Raw genomic sequence first — 20,722 nt, 5'->3', positions numbered from 1 at the left:
AGGCTCTGAGCCATCAGCCCAGAGCCCGACGCGGGGCTCGAACTCACGGACCACGAGATCGTGACCTGGCTGAAGTCAGACGCTTAACCGACTGCGCCACCCAGGCGCCCCTCACTTTTATTTTTTATTATTTGTTTATTCATTATTTATTTATTTATTTAGAGAACACAAGTAGGGGAGGGGTAGAGAGAGGGAGACCCAGAATCCAAAGCAGGCTCCAGTCTCTGAGTTGTCAGCGTGGAGCCCAGTGCAGGACTGGAACCCACGAACCATGAGATCATAACTGAGCTGCAGTTAGATGCTTAACAGACTGAGCCACCCAGGCACCCTAAAAATATCACTTTTAATTGCTAGAGTTTTTCTTAGTAAAAGCACATATGCGTTTAGCACCTGAGAGGACTTACAGTGAAGAGTTACTACGTTTTTAAAATTTGAAACGTTATCTCAGGACCAAGTTCTTCTGTGATGTTTGTGGATGAATTAAATGTGTTAAACTTCCTTGATTTAGTATTGTTGGACTTGGATATAGTATTATATCCTCAGACTGCTGATCTCAACACATGAATCCAAAGTTTGACTTATTTTTCTTGAAAGTTCAAAACCTGATATGGGCATAATTTATCTTGTGCTTGGATTGGAGTCTGTGAGCATTGACAGGAAACTTGAGGAGAATAAAAACTTTGGTCCCTTTTAATAGCGAGTTTGTATATATGAATATGAACTGTTTTGGTTGGTAAATGCCCTAGTAGAAAGGATGAATTACTATAAAACCTCAATAAAGTATGCATTATTTAAAATGTCAGGAAATAGTAGTGGTGCAATTTTTTTTTTAAGTTTTTAAATTTTTTGAAAGCTCTAAGTTTGTTTAAGTCATATAAAAGGTCCTTTTTTAGGACTGTAATACTATGAGGACATAAGTGGGGAGGAAAGATTTCTTTTTAAAAATTTATTTATTTATTTTATTTTTTTTTTAGAGAGGGAGAGAGATTGTGAGCTGGGGACAGGGGCACAGGGAGGGAGAGAGAATCTTAAGCAGGCTCCACATTTAGCAAGGAGCCTGATGCAGGGCTTGATCCCACGACCCTGGGATCAGGGCCTGGGCTGAAATCAAGAATTGGATGCTCAACCGACTGAGCCACCTAGGCGCCCCCCCCCCCCCAATTTTTTTTAATTCAAATGCTTATTTTGGTTGTGCCTATGTTTTAGATGGATTTATGAACTTTCTCAGTTATGTAACTGGAAAAAATGAAAAAAAAATGAAAGAATTTGAAAATGATTTCAATAGATGATTTAATGATCCTGAAAAGAAAATCTGTCCCGTACATTTTAGAAATTAGAAAAGCTTAAAGGTTTTTTTTTTCCCCCCTCCGGTGTACTTGAAATGGTCTCTCTACCTGGTTGAATACTACCTCATCATTTAAGGCCTCATATTTTACTTTTGTTAGGTGTTCTTTTCTTTTTTTTTTTTTTAATGTTTGTTTATTTTTGAGAGAGAGGGAGAGACAGAGCGTGAGCAGGGGAGGGGCAGAGAGAGAGGGAGACACAGAATCTGAAGCAGGCTCCAGGCTCTGAGCTGTCAGCACAGAGCCCAATGTGGGGCTCGAACCCACGAACTGTGAGATCATGACCTGAGCTGAAGTCGGATGCTCAGACAACTGAGCCACTCAGGCACCTCACTAGGTGTTCTTTAAAAGCCTGTTTGGATATAATGGCTTTGTTTCCATGACACTTTAAAAAATACTATAGATTTTATCCTATTATTGTTCACATATTAAGGATAAGAACTTTGTTCTTCACTTTTGCAGTGCCTAACAGAGCTGGGTACATAATGGTTATATCCCTACATATTTAATGGAGATACATCATAAATGTAGTTAAAATGTTCTTATTCTTTACTTCCTGGTATTTTGGCAATAAATATTTAAAATTACGGGCACCTGAGTGACTCAGTCAGTTGAGCATCCGACTTTGGCTCAGGTCATGATCTCATCGTTCCTGAGTTTGAGCCCCACATCAGGATTCACTGCTGACAGCACGGAGCCCACTTTGGATCCTCTGTGTCTCTTTCTCTCTCTCTCTCTCTCTCTCTCTCTCTCTCTCTCTCTCTCTCTCTCTCTCTTTCTGCCCCTCCCTTGTTTGTGCTCTCTCTCTCTCAAAAATAAATAAACATTAAAAAAAAATTAAATTCAATGTAAATTTATATGAAATTTGTAGGGTAATGAATTATTTTAAAGTAGAATAACAAAAACATTTAGCAAGATTTAAGTCCCGTGGGTAAAAAGAGTATCATGATTAGAGAACATTTATTTTAGCTATTATTTATGGTAATTTTATTTCTTTTACTTTTTTTTTAAGTTTATTTATTTTGAGAGAGAAACAGAGAACACAAGTTGGGAAGGGTCAGAAGGAGAGACAGAATCCCAAGCAGGCTCCATGCCATCAGTGCAGAGCCTGATGCAGGGCTTGAACTCACAGACTTGAGATCATGGAGATCAAGAGTTGGGCACTTACCATCTGCACCACCCAAGCACCCCTTTATTTCTTTTATATTTTATCTTAAGTTTCATTTCTTCAAGTTAAGTGGTTGCTATAATGATTGGCTCTGAGATTTTCAGCTGCTGAATTACATTCTTTTGAGTCTGCAGTTTGTGTGAATCAGCCCAGATGGGACATGGAGGTTTTGGATAGTTTGCTGCTAATCTAGACAAAAATTGCATACATTTGGAGGGGCTTTTGCAGAAATGGCTGTCCATAGTTGGTAACTGAAGGCAGAGAACAATAAAATGAGGTGCTTGGAAGTATAAAATTAAGTGTTGGGTAGTAGATTAATTCATTTTGGTTGAGGGAAGATACAGAGCATTTTTACAGTGCTTACAGTGTGCTTGGTTCCACATTGGGTCAAAGTGCATGAAATGATACCCTCTGTCAGGGAGTTATAGACAACTGAATTCTGTTTGGTTTTGGTTTTTGTCCTCAGTTAACAATGAGGAAGAAAAATTTTTTTCCTCTAAAATGTCTTAATCCCCCTTTTATCTTTATCCTTTGCTTTAATGAAGCATCAGGTGATGGCAAGAACCTCTCTGATTAGAAAATCCTTTCTAGTGTTGGGGCTCCTGGGTGGCTCAGTCAATTAAGCGTCCCACTTCAGCTCAGGTCACGATCTCACACTCTGAGTTTGAGCCCCGTGTCGGGCTCTGTGCTGACAGCTCAGAGCCTGGAGCCTGCTTCAGATTCTGTGTCTCCCTCTCTGCCCCTCCCCTGCTCATGCTGTCTCTCTCTGTCTCAAAAATAAATAAAAACATTTTAAAAAATTAAAAAAAATAAAAAATGAATAAAAAAAGAAGATCCTTTCTAGTGTTAAAAAATTAAAATTTTAAATTAAAAAATTGGATGCTTCACTAGGGACAAGTAGTTTGGAGTAGTTATCCTCTGCTGAGGAACTCTAGTTGAACAGGTGGGTGGGCCAGTTTCCGGATAGTCTGGCCACAAGCATGCAGTGAAGGGCTGGGCTTTATTGCCTCTTGGAGAGAAAGGCAGGCAAATTGTTACTTAAGGTGGGTGGTGCTCATTGGATAATTTTAGTCTCTTAAGAAAGTCTGGTCACATCTCAGAAAGATCCAGTTTTGGAGCCTCAATTCACTGTTTTGGGACTTGATAGCTTTGTTACTTGACTTTTCAATGGCATAGATTTCTCAAATGTAGAGTGAGAATAATAGTACCTACTTCAAGTGTATTGTGTAATTGAGATGGTTAGGAGAGTAAAACTTAAATGTTCTCAGTTAAAAAAAAAAAAGGTAGATATGTGAGATGATGGATATGCTCATTCACTCCATGGAGGGAATCCTCTCATAATGTGTATGTATATTATATCACATTGTACATTTTAAATCTTTTATAATTTTATTTGTCACCTATACCTCAATAAAGCTAAAAAAATAATATCTACTTCAGAGGTTGTTGTGATGATTAAAAGAGTTAATTTATAGGCAGTGCTTAAAACAATACCTCATACATAGTTAGCTCCATGTTAAGTATTAGCTGCTCTAATTTTTGTTAAATTAAGGTTGCTATTAAGATACTTTTTGTTACTTGCAAAGAAGTCCTAGAAGACCTAATTAAAAATGGCTCAAGGGGCTCCTGGGTGGCTCAGATGGTTAAGTGTCTGACTTTGGCTCAGGTCATGATCTCGCAGCTCCTTAGTTCAAGCCCCGCGTCAGGCTCTGTGCTGGCTGCTTTGGATTCTGTGTCTGCCTCTCTCTCCGCCCCTCCCCTGCTCATGCTCTGTCTTTCTCTCTCTCTCTTAAAAATAAATAATAAACATTAAGAAAAATTTTTTAAATAAAAAATAAAAATGGCACAACTAAGAAAAATGTACTGTTGCACATGACAATAACTCTGGAATGGGGCTCTTCCATCTTCTGAGTCCTGATCTGAAGAATATTAAGTTTTTCCCTCTTTTTCTGCTTTGCCAGTTGTAGGGTATTGGCTTGTCCCAAGCTGGGTATATTCTCATGACCTAAAATTGTAAGTGAAATTTTGTTACATGCAGATGACCACCTCCACAGGCTGAAAGGATACTGTTTGATATATGTTTTAAAAGTAAGGGGTGCCTGGGTGGCTCAGTTGGTTAAACTGACTCTTGATTTCAACTCAGGTCATGATCCTCAAGGTCATGGGATTGAGTGGAGCCTGCTTGGGATTCTCTCTTCTTCTCTCTCTCAAAATAAATAAAAGAAGTAAGAAAACCTTTCTCAAGTTTTCTTCCAGCTGACTTCTCCTCAGATCTTAATTGACTAGTATTAGTGTGGCACATCAGTTCCAAAAAACAGCCACTGACAAGAGTGATAAAGTTGAGTTGGAATCAGGTTTTAACCCTTTCTGGGTGGGGAGGGGCCCAGGATCTGCTGAAGCACTTGCTCTTATCGGGAGAAAATTGTGGTTTTCGGAGCAAGGGAAAAAGGGAGAAATGGCTGTTGGATAGCTAATAATGTATGCCGAGGTACTGTTTACTGAGTAAGGTCAGAACTGCCCAAGACCTGAGCCTAGGATCAAATGTCCAAGTGTTTTTCACCCCCGAACCCCTCTCCTCCCACCCTGTAGAGTACAGAGGGATTGACTGGAGAAGCAGGATGAGGGTAGGAGCCAAGCAGGGCAACTCTTTAAAAAAAAATTGTTTTTTAATGTTTATTTTTGAAGGAGAGAGATATAGGCATGAGCAGGGAGGGGCAGAGAGAGAGGGGGAGACACAGAATCCAAAGCAGGCTCCAGGCTCTGAGCTGGTTAGCACAGAGCCCAACAAGGGGCTTGAACCTGCCCACCGTTAGATCATGACCTGAACTGACATGGGACACTTGACTGAGTGAGCCACCCAGGTGCCCCGGGGCAGCTCTTACAGGACATTATCTTCCTCTTTTTTTTATTTTTTTCAACCTCAGCATCAGAGTGCAGAATTGTCAACTTCTAAGTCGCCTTAGCCCAGTGGTGAGCACAAAAAATATGAACACGAGCTAGGGCTGTAGTATGTATTTGCCTTACCTCTTCCTGCAGAGTTTAATCTTCCTTGTTTGAATTCAGAGGATATCTAGTTACTTGTTGACACTTGCTTGTTATCTCCTTGTTTCTCATCATCCAGGTCCTAGCAACAAAAGACCCTAAAGAGTACAACATTCCAATTAATAAGTACCCTTTAATAGTGCCTAAGTTTGGGTGTATTGTTTTTTCATCATTAAGGAAAAATGTTAAAGATTATCTTAAGTTATTGAGGATCATGGTAGTTAAGAACCAGACTGTTCATATAATTAATTTCCTTCCTATGTGTCCCTCAATTGTAGAGTGAGATTATCAGAGGAAAAAGATTTAATTTCTTTGGATATTTGTTTTTGTCTTTCCAAGGTAAATAACTCTAGAAATCTGAAATTTTCTCATGGTTTTTGTGGGAAGTCCTTGACCACAAATCCAGTGTGGGAAATTCAGAAATGAACAAAATGTTTTTTTTACACAGAGCCCGACACAGGGCTTGAACTTGTGAACCATGAGATCATGACCTGAGCCAAAGTTGGACGCTTAACTGACTGAGCCACCCAGGTGACCTAGGAATGAACAAAATTCTGTTTATAGTGTACAACATTGAAAATGAAAAGTAAAATTACCTAAGATCTTACTTTTAGATACTTTTTTACTTACAACCTTCCACATCTTTTTATTTTATTTTTATTAATTAATAATTACTTAATTGATTTAAAGACTTTATTTTTAAACAATCTCTGCATCCAATGTGGGGCTCAAACACACAACCCCGAGATCAAGAATTACATGTTCCACTGACTGAGCCAGCCAGACTCCTCCCATATCTTTTTAGATAGTACATTGTGGTTCATATGCTATTCACATGCTAATTTTGCTTAGTGCATCTGTTACTATTTTTCCCAGATTTGTACATTTTCCATCACTAATTTTATTGACTGTATTTTATATTATCGTGGTTTACAATAGTTATTTTCCCATTGTTAGACATGTAGGTTGATAATTTTTTGCTGTTACTGGGACCACTCTAAGTTACATCTCTGTGACTATGTTAATTTTTAGCCTTTATTAATAGTGAAAAATTTTGAAGAGTAACTGTTGGAAAATTTTTTAATCTTTTCAGAAGCAAGAGAAAAAGAGGAAGAAATGAACAGAGAGAAAGAATTAAGAAGGCAAAATGAAGATATTGAACCAACATCTTCAGGCTCAAATGTGGTCAGAGATTGCTCTAAATCATCTTCCAGGTGCTTGATTTTCTCAAAAGGATTCTATTAAATTATCGCTCCCATTTAGGTGTTTAATCTCAGATTAAATTGAATCTAGATAATTGATTATCTTAGATAATTGAAACTGGTAGTCATTGCAAAGGAAAAAAGAGGATAGAGATTTTGTTCTAAGAAATTTTTTTAAAATATCTTCAGTTTTTTTTTAAATTAAAGATCTTCAGTTCTAATTAGAGGTCAGCAAGTAAACACTATCAGATTTTAGTTTTCTCAGAAATATAAAGCAAGTGACAGCTTCTTTTGTCAGTCACCACAATGACTATGCGTTGGCGCTAGGGGGAGCAGTCTCTACTGGTTCTGAGAAGGGACAGGGTGACCTTTTTCCTAGGGAAGAGAAAGCCCATAATTAAAAAGAATTCTCTTGAAATTTTGTAAACAAATATACATTTTTAGATAAATGAGAAAGTACACATTAGTTAAGGACTTTTAAAAATGTTTTTTTTAATGTTTATTTGCGAGAGAGAGAGAGAGAGAGAGAGAGACAGAGCATGAGCAGGGAGGTGCAGAGAGCAAGGGAGACACAGAATCCAAAGCAGGCTCTAGGCTCTGAGTGGTCAGCACAGAGCCTGATGCAGGGCTTGAACTTACAAACCTCAAGATCATGACCTGAGCTGCAGTTGGATGCTTAACTGACTGAGCTACCCAGGCGCCCCAACATTAGTTAAGGACTTTTAAAGGCCCTTTTGATAATGGTTTTCACGTACTAGGACAAAATGCTAGAACATATAGGTGGGAGGAAACTGTTAAATGACTTTTTTCTTCAATGAGGCAACTCGAAGTTGTATAATTTCTGCATAATTTTTTTTTTTTTAATTTAAAAAAAAATTTTTTTTTTTCAACGTTTATTTATTTTTGGGACAGAGAGAGACAGAGCATGAACGGGGGAGGGGCAGAGAGAGAGGGAGACACAGAATCGGAAACAGGCTCCAGGCTCTGAGCCATCAGCCCAGAGCCCGACGCGGGGCTCGAACTCACGGACCGCGAGATCATGACCTGGCTGAAGTCGGACGCTTAACCGACTGCGCCACCCAGGCGCCCCGAATTTCTGCATAATTTTAATTGCTATAAGGCTATGCAGTTTTTCTTGCGATTTTTACGTATTTTTTTTAAAAAAATAAATCTGATCATTTCTGTCTCCACTTGAATTTGGACCTCATAATTTATATTGATAAACTTGTTGGATTTGATATTTTTTCTCATTCTCTAGCTTTTTATTTATTTATTTTATTTAATTTTATTTTAAAAAAAATTTTTTTTTAACATTTATTTATTTTTGAGACAGAGAGAGAGCACGAACAGGGGAGGGTCAGAGAAAGAGGGAGACACAGAATCTGAAACAGGCTCCAGGCTCTGAACTGTCAGCACAGAGCCCGACGTGGGGCTCGAACCCACGGACCGTGAGATCGTGACCCGAGCCGAAGTCGGACGCTTAACCCACTGAGCCACCCAGGCGCCCCAACATTCTCTAGCTTTTAAAGAATCTCAGTTATATCACATTTCATTGTACAAACATTGTTTTCATGTGTTTGAGCATATTTTATTCAAGATACGTTTCTAGTTTTTTTTAATGTTTATTTATTTTTGAGAGAGAGAGAAAGAGCACGAGCAGGGAGGGGAGGGTCAAGAGAGAGGGAGACACAGAATCAGAAGCGGGCTCCAGGCTCTGCACTGTCAGCACAGAGCCCGACATGGGGCTTGTACTTATGGACCGTGAGATCATTACCTGAGCGAAAGTCTGACAATTAACTGACTGAGCCACTTAGGTAGGCTCTCTAAGATATATTTCTTAGGCAGTTATTGTCCCTCAGATATGAGATTATTATGCTATTCTCTTTTTTTCTAGATTTAATAAAAATTACTTTAAATTATAAGTGAGAAATTATTATGAAGTATTTAAGACTTTCAAAAAGTTGATAAAGGACAGTATCCACTAGACAACTTAAGAAGTAAACTTTTACTGTTATGGTGAACACTTCTCAGAACTGCCTTCCATTGCCACCCCCTCCCTTCTTGGCAGAAGTAACCAATCTTCTAAATTTAAAATTTTTTTATGTATCTCTTTATAATGTTATTGTATATCTTTGTATCCCTAAGACATACATAATATTGTTTTGCATATTTTACAACCTTTCTAGTATAGCACTTAGCATATTATACGCTATTATGTAAACTGTTTCTGCTGTGTGTTCTTTCATAAGATTATGGACACTGTAAAGTCAGGGTTGTTTTTCCCTTTAATTAAAAAATTTTTGTTATGAAGTATATTATACATATAAAGCTCTGTATATCCTACATTTAAAGTAGAGAGAATGATGAAGTGAACACCTAGCTTGGGAGACAGTATAGAGCTTTACTAGTGTCTTTGAAGTCCTCTCTGCTCATATTTCTCTCTCTTGCACAGGGGAAATCTTCACTTTGTTTACCCTTACTTCCTTTTTTTCTAAATAGTTTATTAGGTATAAGTGTATTCCTAAACAGTATGTTGTTTTGTATGATTTCTTACTTAAAATTACTTATTTATTTAGAGTGCATGTGTGTGAGTGAGTGTTGAGTTGGGGAGGGGCAGAGAGGGAGAGAGAGAATCCCAAGAAGACGTTGCACTGTCAGGGCCCTGACTTGGGGCTCGATCCCACAAACCGTGGGATCATGACCTGAGCTGAAATAAAGAGTCAGATACTCAACTGACTGAGGCCAGGGGCCTCATGATTTCTTATTTTATATTGATGCTGTTAATGCTGTCTTGGATTTTTTTTCACTTTGGTGGTGTTGTTGTTTTTTTTTTTTTAATCCAAGATGTTTTTGAGATTCACTCATGTTCACAAGTGAGGTTATAGTTTATTTTCAGTGCAGTTTGGTTTTCTTTTTAGAAATACACTATAATTTTTTCCATTGTCTAGTCAGTTTAGGTTGCTGTTTTTCTGTATTATTATGACATATTTTTTATGTTTTTACTGCCTTGTAGCCATCCTCTGTTTTATATGTGCAAAAGTTTCTTTACAGTATGTATCTAGTAGTAGACTTGTTAGGTCTTTAAGTACATACTTACTTTTACTCTATTTGGCTTAATTATTTTCTGAAGAGTTTGTACCCATTTACATTACCACCAGCAGAGTGTAAGAATTCCTGTTGTTCCACATCCTTGCCAACACCCGTTATTGTTACACATTTTCATTTTTGCCAATCTGATTATTGTGAAGTAATAGCCTTATGATGTTCGTTTGCACTTTGCTGGTTACTAGTGTAGTTGGGCATCATTTTAAAAGTTTTTTGGAGAGATATTTTTTCTTCTGAAGATATAAAAAGAACTGTATCTTCTGTCAGATTTTATACTGGGTTGCTTGATGGTTTATTATAATTTTTTTATTTTTTAATGGTGTTTTTTAAATAAACACAAGTTTCACATTTTAATGTATTCTAGTTTATTAATCTTTTCTTCTGTGTTTTTGTGTTTTGCTTAAGAAAGGAGTCCTTTGGTGCCTGTGTGGCTCAGTTGGTTGAGCGTCGGACTCTTGATGTCCCCTCAGGTCATGATCTTGCGGTTGTGGGATCAAGCCCTGTGTCAGGCTCTGTGCTGAGCTGCTGAGCATGGAGCCTGCTTGGGATTTTCTCTCCCTTTCTCTCTCTGCCCCTCTCCTTCTCGTGCTCCTGCACACGCACTCTCTCTCCCCCAAAGTAAATAAATAAACTTAAAAAAAAGAAAAAAGAAATGAGTCTTTGCTCTGAGATCATAAAGAAAACTTCCTATGTTTTTCTTGAAGTTCTCAAGTTTTGTATTTAACATTTATGTCTTTAATCAATCCAGAATGCTTTTTGTGAGTAATGTGAAGTTGTAATCCAATTTTATTTTCTCCTCCATATGGCTAATCAATTTTCCCTGTCCCTTTACTTTTAATTTTAATAGGATTTAGTTTTTATTTTATTTATTTTTTAATTAAAAAATTTTGTTAATGTTTATTTTTGAGAGAGAGAGACAGAGACAGAGCATGAGTGGGGGAAGGGCAGAGAGAGGGTAACACAGAATCTGAAGCAGGCTCCGGGCTCTGAGCTGTCAGCATAGAACCAGACACAGGGCTGGAACCCACAAGCAGTGAGGTCATGACCTAAGCCGAAGTCAGATGCTTAACCGACTGAGCCATCCAGGCTCCCCAAGGCCTTATTTTTTAGATTAGTTTTAGGCTCATAGCAAAATTGAGCAGAAGGTACAGAGATTTTTTTTCCATGTAGCTCCTGTCCTCCTACCTCCCTCATCATCAACACCCCCCTACCAGAGCAATACATTTGTTACAATTGATGACCCCATGCTGACACATCATCATCACTCATAATCCATAGTTACATGAGAGTTCAGTCTTTGATGTTGTACATTCTGTAGGTTTGGACACATATGTAATGACATGTAGCTACCATTATATATCAGAGTAGTTTCAGTGACTTAAACATCCTCTGTGCGCTACCTTTTCATTCCTTCCTCCCCCTAATTCCCAACAACCACTGATCTTTTAAATTTTTGTCAAAGAATTTATACACATTATGAAGTCAAACATTGTTTTTCCCTGTTCATGATTCTTACTTTCCAGAAAAAAAACTACTTAAATTTTTTTGTTTTTCATCTTTTATTTACCTTCATATTTCTAGATTGTAACCTTTTACCACTGTCTTGATTTTTTTCTACTGTGGCAACTTTCTATTTCCAAATTTTTTTACACACCAAGCAGAAATTTGACCATTAACCAATGATTTCTCACTGTTCTCTCCTCTTAGCCACTGATAGCCTCTGATATACTTTCTGTCTCCTTGAAATTTACCTGTTCTAAGGGGTACTGATGCATAGGGGCACTTGTACCCCAATGTTCATAGCAGCACTCTCAACAACAGCCAAATTGTGGAAAGAGCCTAAATGTCCACCAACTGATGAATGGATAAAGAAATTGTGGTTTATATACACAATGGAATACTACGTGGCAATGAGGAAAAAATGAAATATGGCCTTTTGTAGCAACGTGGATGGAACTGGAGAGTGTGATGCTAAGTGAAATAAGCCATACAGAGAAAGACAGATACCATATGGTTTCACTCTTATGTGGATCCTGAGAAACTTAACAGGAACCCATGGGGGAGGGGGAGGAAAAAAAAAAAGAGGTTAGAGTGGGAGAGAGCCAAAGCATAAGAGACTGTTAAAAACTGAGAACAAACTGAGGGTTGATGGGGGGTGGGAGGGAGGAGAGGGTGGGTGATGGGTATTGAGGAGGGCACCTTTTGGGATGAGCACTGGGTGTTGTATGGAAACCAATTTGACAATAAATTTCATATATTAAAAAAAAATAAAAAAAAATAAAAAAAATAAAAAAAATAAAAAAAAAAAGAAATTTACCTGTTCTAGATATTTCATATAAGTGGAATTATACACTGTTTTCCTTTCATATCTGGCTTCTTTCACTTTGGATGATGTTTTCAAAGTTCTTGTATCAGAACTTCATTCCTTTAAATGGTTAAATAGTATTCCATTGTATGTATATATCACAATTTGTTTATCCATTCATGTGTTACTGACTATTTTTGGGTTTCCACCTTTTGAGTTTTGTGAATGTAATGAACATTGGTGTACAAGCGTATGTTTTTGAGTCTTTGCTTTTAATTCTTTTTGGTATATACCTAGGAGTGGAATTTATGGGTTATATGGTGATTTTATGTTTAACTTTCTTTTTTTTTAAATTTTTATTCACTTACTTTTTAAGATTCATTTTTAAAAATATTTTTAAGTTATATATATATATATTTAATGTTTATTTATTATTGAGAGACAGAGAGACAGAACATGAGCAGGGGAGGGTCAGGGAGAGAGGGAAACACAGAATCCGAAGCAGGTTCCAAGCCTTGAGCTGTCAGCACAGAGCCCAACATGGGGCTCAAACTCACAAACCGTGAGGTCATGACCTGAGCCGAAGTTGGATGCTCAACTGACTGAGCCACCCAGGTGCCCCAGTATTTTTAAGTAATCTTTATACCCAACGTAGTGCTTGAACCTAAGTACCCCAAGATCAAGAGTCACGTGCTCTCCACTGACTGAGCCAGCCACGTGCCCTTATTTATTTTAAGTAATCTCTACATCCAACATGGGGTTCGAACTCACGATCCTGAGGTCAAGAGTCGCATGCTCCTCTGACTGAGCCAGCCAGGCACCCCTGTTTAACTTTCTTTATGAGGAATTGCCTAACTGTTTTACAATGTGGTTGCACCATTTTATATTCCTATCAGCAATGTACGAGGGTTCCAATTTTTTCACATTCTTGTCATTAGTTATTTTCCATTTTGTTTTGTTATGTTTTTAATATAGTCATCCTAGTAGGTGTGAATTGGTATCATGTAGTTTTGTTTTTTTTTTAAAAATTTTTTTTTTTTCAACGTTTATTTATTTTTGGGACAGAGAGAGATAGAGCATGAACGGGGGAAGGGTAGAGAGAGAGGGAGACACAGAATCGGAAACAGGCTCCAGGCTCTGAGCCATCAGCCCAGAGCCCGACGCGGGGCTCAAACTCACGGACCGCGAGATCGTGACCTGGCTGAAGTCGGACGCTTAACCGACTGCGCCACCCAGGCGCCCCGGTATCATGTAGTTTTTATTTTCATTTCCCTAATGTCTAAAGGTTTTGAGCATTTTTTCATGTGCTTATTGGCCATTTATATATCTTCTTTGGAGAAATAACTATTGAAGTCCTTTAACCATTTTTATTTTTTATTCATTATTATTATTTTTTTAAGTAGTCTTCACATTTAACACAGAGCCCAATGCAGGGCTTGAACTCATGACCCTGAGATCAAATCTGAGCTGAGATCAAGAGTTGGACACTTAACCGACTGAGCCACCCAAGCGCCCCCAAATAATTTTTTAAAAAATCTGCAATGTTGTTAAAATTTGTTTTAGAGGAAGGTAGTCATTTAAGACTACCACTTTTTAAAAAAAAATTTTAAGTTTTTGGTAGGTGCCTGGGTGGCTCAGTCGGTTAAGCACCTGACTCTTGATTTCAGCCCAGGTCGTGATCTCACAGTTTGTGAGTTGGAGTTCCGCATCGGCTCTACGCTGACAGTGTGGAGCTTGCTTGGGATTCTCTCTCCCTCTCTCTCTGACCCTCTCTTGCTCACACTCTCTCTTTCCCAAAATAAACTTAAAAAAATAAATTAAAAACATTTGTTTTAATTTGAGAGAGAGAGAGAGGGTGAGAGCATGTGCAAGCAGGGGAGAGTGGCTGAAGGTGAGAGAGAGAAAGAAGAGAGGAAGAGAGAGAATCCCAAGCAGGCTCCACACTCAGCATAGAGCCTCATGTGGAGCTCGATCCCACAACCCTGGGATCATGACCTGAGCTGAAATCAAGAGTTGGACACTCAACTGACTGAGCCATCCAGGCGTCCCTAAGACTACCCCCTTTTTTTTGGCTTTAAAGAAATAGTATATGAATGTAAGTTGCCCTTCAAAATCAAATACTGGGAAGAAATATGTCATTTATTCAATGAAATATAGCTGCAGGATAGGAGAGAAATATTGATGTACTCATAATTTGTCAGATAGGAATCATTCAGACATTTACATTTTCTCTAAGGAAATTAGTACCAGAAATAATGAATTTTGCTTATGAATTTAATTTCTAAACTGAAATTGTATACTTACACATCTTATTTAATGCTTAGCTAAGCTCTCTTTTAAAAAGTCAGCTGAGAAAAATGTTAGGTTTTGACTCCTCTGTTTTCTCATCAGATGCATATTGTTTCTCAGGATCTGGTTCATATTTTGGCACCACATTGAGTCAAGGCATATTTTAAACATGGAATGTGCTCTGTTTTCTGTCACGGACATTTTTGGGCATAATTTTACAGACTTTGTTTTTCAGAAATTGAAAATATGTTAAAATAGTTTATTTTTTTGCCTTGTGTATATTAGAAGCAAAAAGACAGAAGTGGACTTAGAAGCTGCATAGAAGCTGATACATTCCATCTAGTTTCATGTGGGTATTAAGACTGCATAATCAGCCGTGGAATCAACATGGCTTCATGTAGTTGTCAGTTCAGTGCTTGCTTCTGAACTAGTTAATTCAGTTAAAGCATTGGTGCTAAAGATTAACAGTTTAGTTAGAGCTCTCTGTGCTCTGAATAATTTTGCATTAAGAAAGTCTGCGACTTCTAAACTAGTACAGTTGGGAATTTGTGATTTTAATCACAAGGGAGAAAATTTTGGAGTGTGACTACTTTAATAAAAATGTATTCAGTCATCCAGCTATTATTTATTGAACATCTATTGTGGGTTAGGCACTGGTTTCGGCACTGGGGATACAGCAATTAGGGAGTCAGATGAGATCTCTGAGCTCATATTGTTGGGATATTTGAGGAGATGGATAACAGATTGTAAACAACTGAGTAACCAATCAAATAAGATAACTTAGTGAGGTATTTAATAAAGATAAACTAAGAGAATGAAGATAATAGTGACTGATAGGGATGTGTTTGAAGATTAAGAAAGGGGGGGGCATTAAAGCCTCTTTGAGGAGGTGACATGGGACGAGACCTGAAAGATGAGAAAGAGGCCATTTAATGATCAGTTCCAGCAGAGGGAACTGCAAGTGCAAAGACCCTCATGCTGGACCAAGCTTAACCTATATGGTTTGAAAGAAAGCCTGTAGGGCTGGAGACCCACGAGCTAAACCATTGCAAAAACAAAGAGAAGCTCTTCGTGGAGGTTTGCTTGCTCCTGTCTTTGTATGTGGATAAGTGTTTACGTATGTATTCCCCTCAATATTGATCTTAGATGAAAATAAAAAGAAAAACCACATTTTTTTTTTCTTCAGTGGATATTGAGTGCCTATTAATTACGTCAGGCCTCATTTAGGTGCTAGAGACAGCAATGAACACAACACACAGAAATTTCTGTTTTCATGGAGCTTACAAACTAGAAATACTTTATTAGAGGGCAATAATACTTTGAGTTTTATAAAATATTTAATAGATTAGTGCACACAATTATGAACACAATTCTCAACCCTTTGGGATGGGATGGGAAGTGGAGGCATATGGTGGATGGTGGTGGATTTCAGAATGCCTAGAAGTGCGTGATAAAGACCTCAATGCAACTGCGTAATGGTCCTCTGGTGTGCTGGGTAGAAAAACACCTTGAGAATCAGTGTGATGCTCCTTACAGTAAGACAGTTTTAGAATCCAGGGATGCTACATAAAACATTTTAGTAACTCAACAAATTTGAATAAAAATTGGGAAACAATTTGTGTTTCAGAAAATATATTGAAACCTTATGGGAGTAATACTAACTTTCTTACATGGCTGCCTTTATTTGCTCCTGTGGTAAAAACAGTGATTGGATTCAGATATAGGAAACAGAGGGATTGGTTACCTCAGTGGTTTTCTTTCTTATGGATATAGTAGTTTGTAGTTTTTCCCACATCCCAGTTCTGCTGGCTCTTCGTGAGTGAGGATTATCTCAGGGGCCCGTAACATAATTGCTGTGACGTTTAACTCTGACTTTATGTTTAGGGTAAGTAGATAAAAGAAACTTTTACTTTCTTAAGATAAAATAATACCTGAGTTACACATTTAATGTCTGAATTACAATTTTAACAAACTACACATTAATTAATTAATTAAAATAAAAACTTAGTTGTTAAAAGGAGAGGCAGGGTTTCCTGGGAAATCAGTACTATCTCTAGAGTGTTCTTTGTTGCAGTAGAGGCAAAGAGTTTCTGTTTCTGTGTTTTCAGGGATACAAGCAGCAGTGAAAGTGAAGAGAGTTCTGGTTCTTCTGATGATGAGTTAATTGGCCCTCCTTTACCTCTTAAAATGATGAAAGAACCAGGTAATCATATTGAGGAAGATATCGTTGGTCCTTTACCTCCACCTCTTTATGAAGATGCCGAAGATGATGATGATGATGATGACGGTGATTCAGAGGAGGAGGAAGTAAGTATTTCGGTAGTAATTTACCAATTCATTGGAATAGCGTAGAGATCAGTTCCCTGCTAATTGTTATTCATGTGCGAGAGGAAATAAGGAATAGTTTTGAGTGTACTACTGATAGCCCTTGTTGAAAGAACTTGAAAGGATGTACTTCAGGAACAAGGCAGTGTTACTCAAAAATAATAAATGGACAATAAGAAGCAATGTGTTAAAAAGGAATTAATGGGCACCTGGTGGTCCAGTGGATAAAGCGTCCAACTCTTGATGTCGGTCACGATCTCACAGTTTGTGGGGTTGAGCCCTGCGTTGGGCTCCATGCTGGCAGTCAGGAGTCTGCTTGGGATTCTCTTGCGCGTTCTCTCTCTCTGCCCCACCCTTGCTTGTGTGCATGCATGCGCTCACGCTCTCCCAAAATAAATAAACTTAAAAAAAAAGGAATACAATTTTGTTAAATATACATAAGCATTGAGTGTACATAATGGTAGTGAATAAATTTGGGGGGATATAAAAACAAAGTAGATCTCAAATTATTGTAAACAATAATATGGAAGATGGGAGAGTAGAATCAGTTCATTCATTTTGAAGTCCTTGTATTATTTGGGAGGAAGCTAGAGATATTTGTTAACTTCAGATTAGGTTAAGTCAAGTTTGCAAGTTAAAAATTTAAGAGTAGTTACCCAAAGAATAGAAACAAATTGTATAACCTCCAAAATGGTAAAAGAAAACATAAAGAAAACCACTGGTTTACTTTATGTATTTGATACCTGGAGTGGATAATTTTTTAATGTTATCCTCTGACAGATTATTTTCAGTAATGATTATGAGATGAAACAAATGATGGTCAGAAAAGGAACAACTTTTGTAAATCTGTCAGTGACTTCACAAAATGGGCATTCTTTGCATATTCTTGTTCAGTACCCAGTATATAAAATTTGTCAATCTATATTTATTCATAGTTGATCAAAGAAAACTTATAATTTTGAAAAATTTTTTTCTCATGAAATGACAGATGTATGTATATATACACATGTGCACACATACACGTGTGTCTGTGCACATGTATGTGAAATGAAAAAAAAGAGGCACATAAGGATAAATTTGGCAGCTTTATTAAAAATTGTGTTTTATAATAGATTTCTGAAACTGCAGTGTTGACCATATCTCTTTTTATCTTGATATCAATTCTAGTGGCTTTCAAAAAATACCCGGTTTCACTAAAATGTCTTTTCTAGAAAAAATACCATTTTCTAATACATTTGATAAAAACTTCTAAAGATTTCTTCCATAAAAATCAGGTTAGGAAATCTGGCTAGGTTATGGTAAATATTATCATCAAATTATCTGCTTTAGAATGTTTTTCGTGAAAACAATTCAGGTGTTCAAGCATTGCTCTTTTGGATTCTTCTGCCAACCTAGTCTCCCATCTTTTATTTTTCCTCAAAGAATAACAGAATGGAAGATACTCAAGTATTATTTCTTTGTCTTAATATATCACTTTGTTTTGAATCTGCTGTTTAAATGCAGAAATGTGTAGACAACAAGGATTGGAGATATGAAACTACCCTTAAAGTAAGCTTGAATGATTCTGAACCACTCAACGTTATCTGTAAACATAAGTACATGAGTATGTATGCGTATGTATGTGGTACAGACTGTGTAACTGGGAGTTCTCTAAATCAACTGCATGTATAGTATAATGCTTATTGAAATAATAAAAATTTGCTAATTTGAGACTTATATATTATCAAAACTCAGCACTAATCATAGTAAAAAGCAACAAAAAACACATTTCTGAACTGACATTTTTAGAACTGCCAGCAAATGGTGATAATGGAAAACAGACTCATCTTCAGTTGATTTTAATATTGTTTTAAGGTTCTTTACAGACAATGCACCCCCTTATTGTCTGCACCACTTCCACTGCAATGCTCTTGATATGCCTTTGAAGACAACTCAATCGTTGCAGTAAAAGGAAAGGAGAAAAATGAAGTAGAGGAAAATCTTGGTAAATAGAGATCACAAAATAAGGTGGTAGGCGTGAATGCAAGTATATCAGTATTCACAGTAGATGTAAGCGGACTCAACTTGCCACTTAAATTTCTCAGATTTAAAAAATTTAGATATATTCTGTTTATGAGTGATAGACCTAAAATGTACTGGCATAGAAAGGTTGAAAGAAAGGAATAGGGGCGCCTGGGTGGTTCAGTTGGATAATAATGTGTCCAACTCTTGATCTCAGCTCAGGTCTTGATCTCAGGGTTGTGAGTTCAAGCCCTGTGTTGGGCTCCATGTCTCTCTGCTCCGTGACTATAGCAGGAAAATACTAACCAAAAGTTAACTGATTAGTCTTATAAAACTAATGTAACACGAAATAATCTTTATGTCATAATTAGTCAAAGTAGCAAAATGAGTGTCATTACTTAATGCTAAAAGGAAAAGTTTATTATCTAGGAAAATTTGGCCTTTCTTAATCTCCATGAATTTAACACAATATATTCAAAGCAAAAATTGACAGAATTATAAGGAGGAATAGACAAATCTACAGTCATAATGGGAGATTCAGAAATTGTTAAGACAATTAGTAAGAGTATAGTACCGGACAATATAAATGTATATATATATACATTTATATATATACATCTCTCCCTCCTCTCTCTCTCTCTCCCTCTCTCTCTCTCTCTCTCTCTCTATATATATATATATAACCCTTATCTAACATTTTCTTTTCAAGCACACAAAGATAAATCAGAAGCAATAAGAAGGTCACATCTAGGTCACAATATGCTATGGACATGAGAAAGATATGCTTAATTATTTTGGGTAGTTCACAGAGTAGATAATAATTAGGTTGATCATGAAATGTGAGAATATTGTGTAGTGAATGTTTGTGTGCCCTCAGGATTCATATGTTGAAGCCCTAACCCCCAGTGTGGCATTCGGAGGTGAGACTCTTTGGAAGTAATTAAGGTTAAATTATAGGTCATATGGGTAGACCCTGATGTTATAGGATTAGTGTGCTTATGAGAAGAGAGACACTGGGGCACCAGGGTGGCCCAGTCAGTTGAGCATCTGACTCTTGGTTTTGGCTCAGGTCATGATCTCAGGGTCATGGGACTGAGCCCCATGTCAGGCTCTGTGCCAAGCATGGAGCCTGCTTGAAATATTCATTCTCTCTCTCTCTCTCTCTCTCTCTCTCTCTCTCTCTCTCTCTCCCCCCCTCTCCCTCCCCCTCTCTCTCCCCCCACCTCTCCCACCCTTCCCCTCCCCCTCTGCCTCTATCCTCCACTCATGCTCTCTCTATAAATTTTTTTTTTTTTTATAAAATAAGAGGGAAAAAGAGAAGAGAGACACCAGAGAACCAGGTCTGCATATAACAAAGCAAGAAGGTAGGCATCTAAAAGCCAGGAGGAAAGCTCTCAACAGAAATCAAATTTGCCAACACCTTGGTCTTGGACTTCTAGCTTCCAGAATGATGAGAAAATAAACTTCTGATATTTAAGACATGTAGTTTGTGGAATTCTGTTATGGTAGCCTCAGCTGGTTAACACAGGTTTGCAAGGCTGACAAGAAGCTGGAGAACAGAGAATGGAAAAAAGAAGGGTGTTCTGAGTAAGAAAAAAATTGCTATAGTGAGGGCTCAAATGTATGCAAGTATATGATATGGTGGTGAAATGTCATATGAATAGCACCTGGCTGAGTTTTCTCATAAGGGGGAGGTGGAAAGATAAGGCTGCTGAGAACAAATGTAGAGATCAGTACAGAGAAGAGCACCTTTCTGGAAGATGTGGAATTTGAATGAACCTTGTAGAGGGTTACGTTTTGATGGACATGTGTACATAGGCCACATGTTGTCTGCGAAGAGTAAATGGCAGGAACACAGGCAATATATACAAGGTTAGATTCCAGATGATGCGAAAGTCAACTTGCCTAGAATGGAAAGTTGATAAAGAAGGCCAAACTTTTG

The 20,722-nt window shown here is 37.6% G+C and overlaps 1 protein-coding gene across 1 annotated transcript in view; it reads left to right on the top strand.

The window, feature by feature from the left end:
• WDR70 (WD repeat domain 70) overlaps window positions 1–20,722 on the top strand; it is a 298,625-nt gene that overhangs the window by 4,846 nt on the left and 273,057 nt on the right. Inside the window, exons 4-5 of the mRNA XM_019811747.2 lie at window positions 6,647–6,767; window positions 16,563–16,761. Coding sequence (XP_019667306.1) covers window positions 6,647–6,767; window positions 16,563–16,761 — 320 coding nt within the window. The remainder of the gene's footprint in view (window positions 1–6,646; window positions 6,768–16,562; window positions 16,762–20,722) is intronic.

Source organism: Felis catus, chromosome A1 (genome assembly GCF_018350175.1).
Source record: "Felis catus isolate Fca126 chromosome A1, F.catus_Fca126_mat1.0, whole genome shotgun sequence".
In the NCBI taxonomy this organism is placed as follows: Eukaryota; Metazoa; Chordata; class Mammalia; order Carnivora; family Felidae; genus Felis; species Felis catus.
The sequence above is the reverse complement of the archived record's forward strand: the minus strand, read 5'-3'. Positions and strand labels throughout refer to the sequence as shown.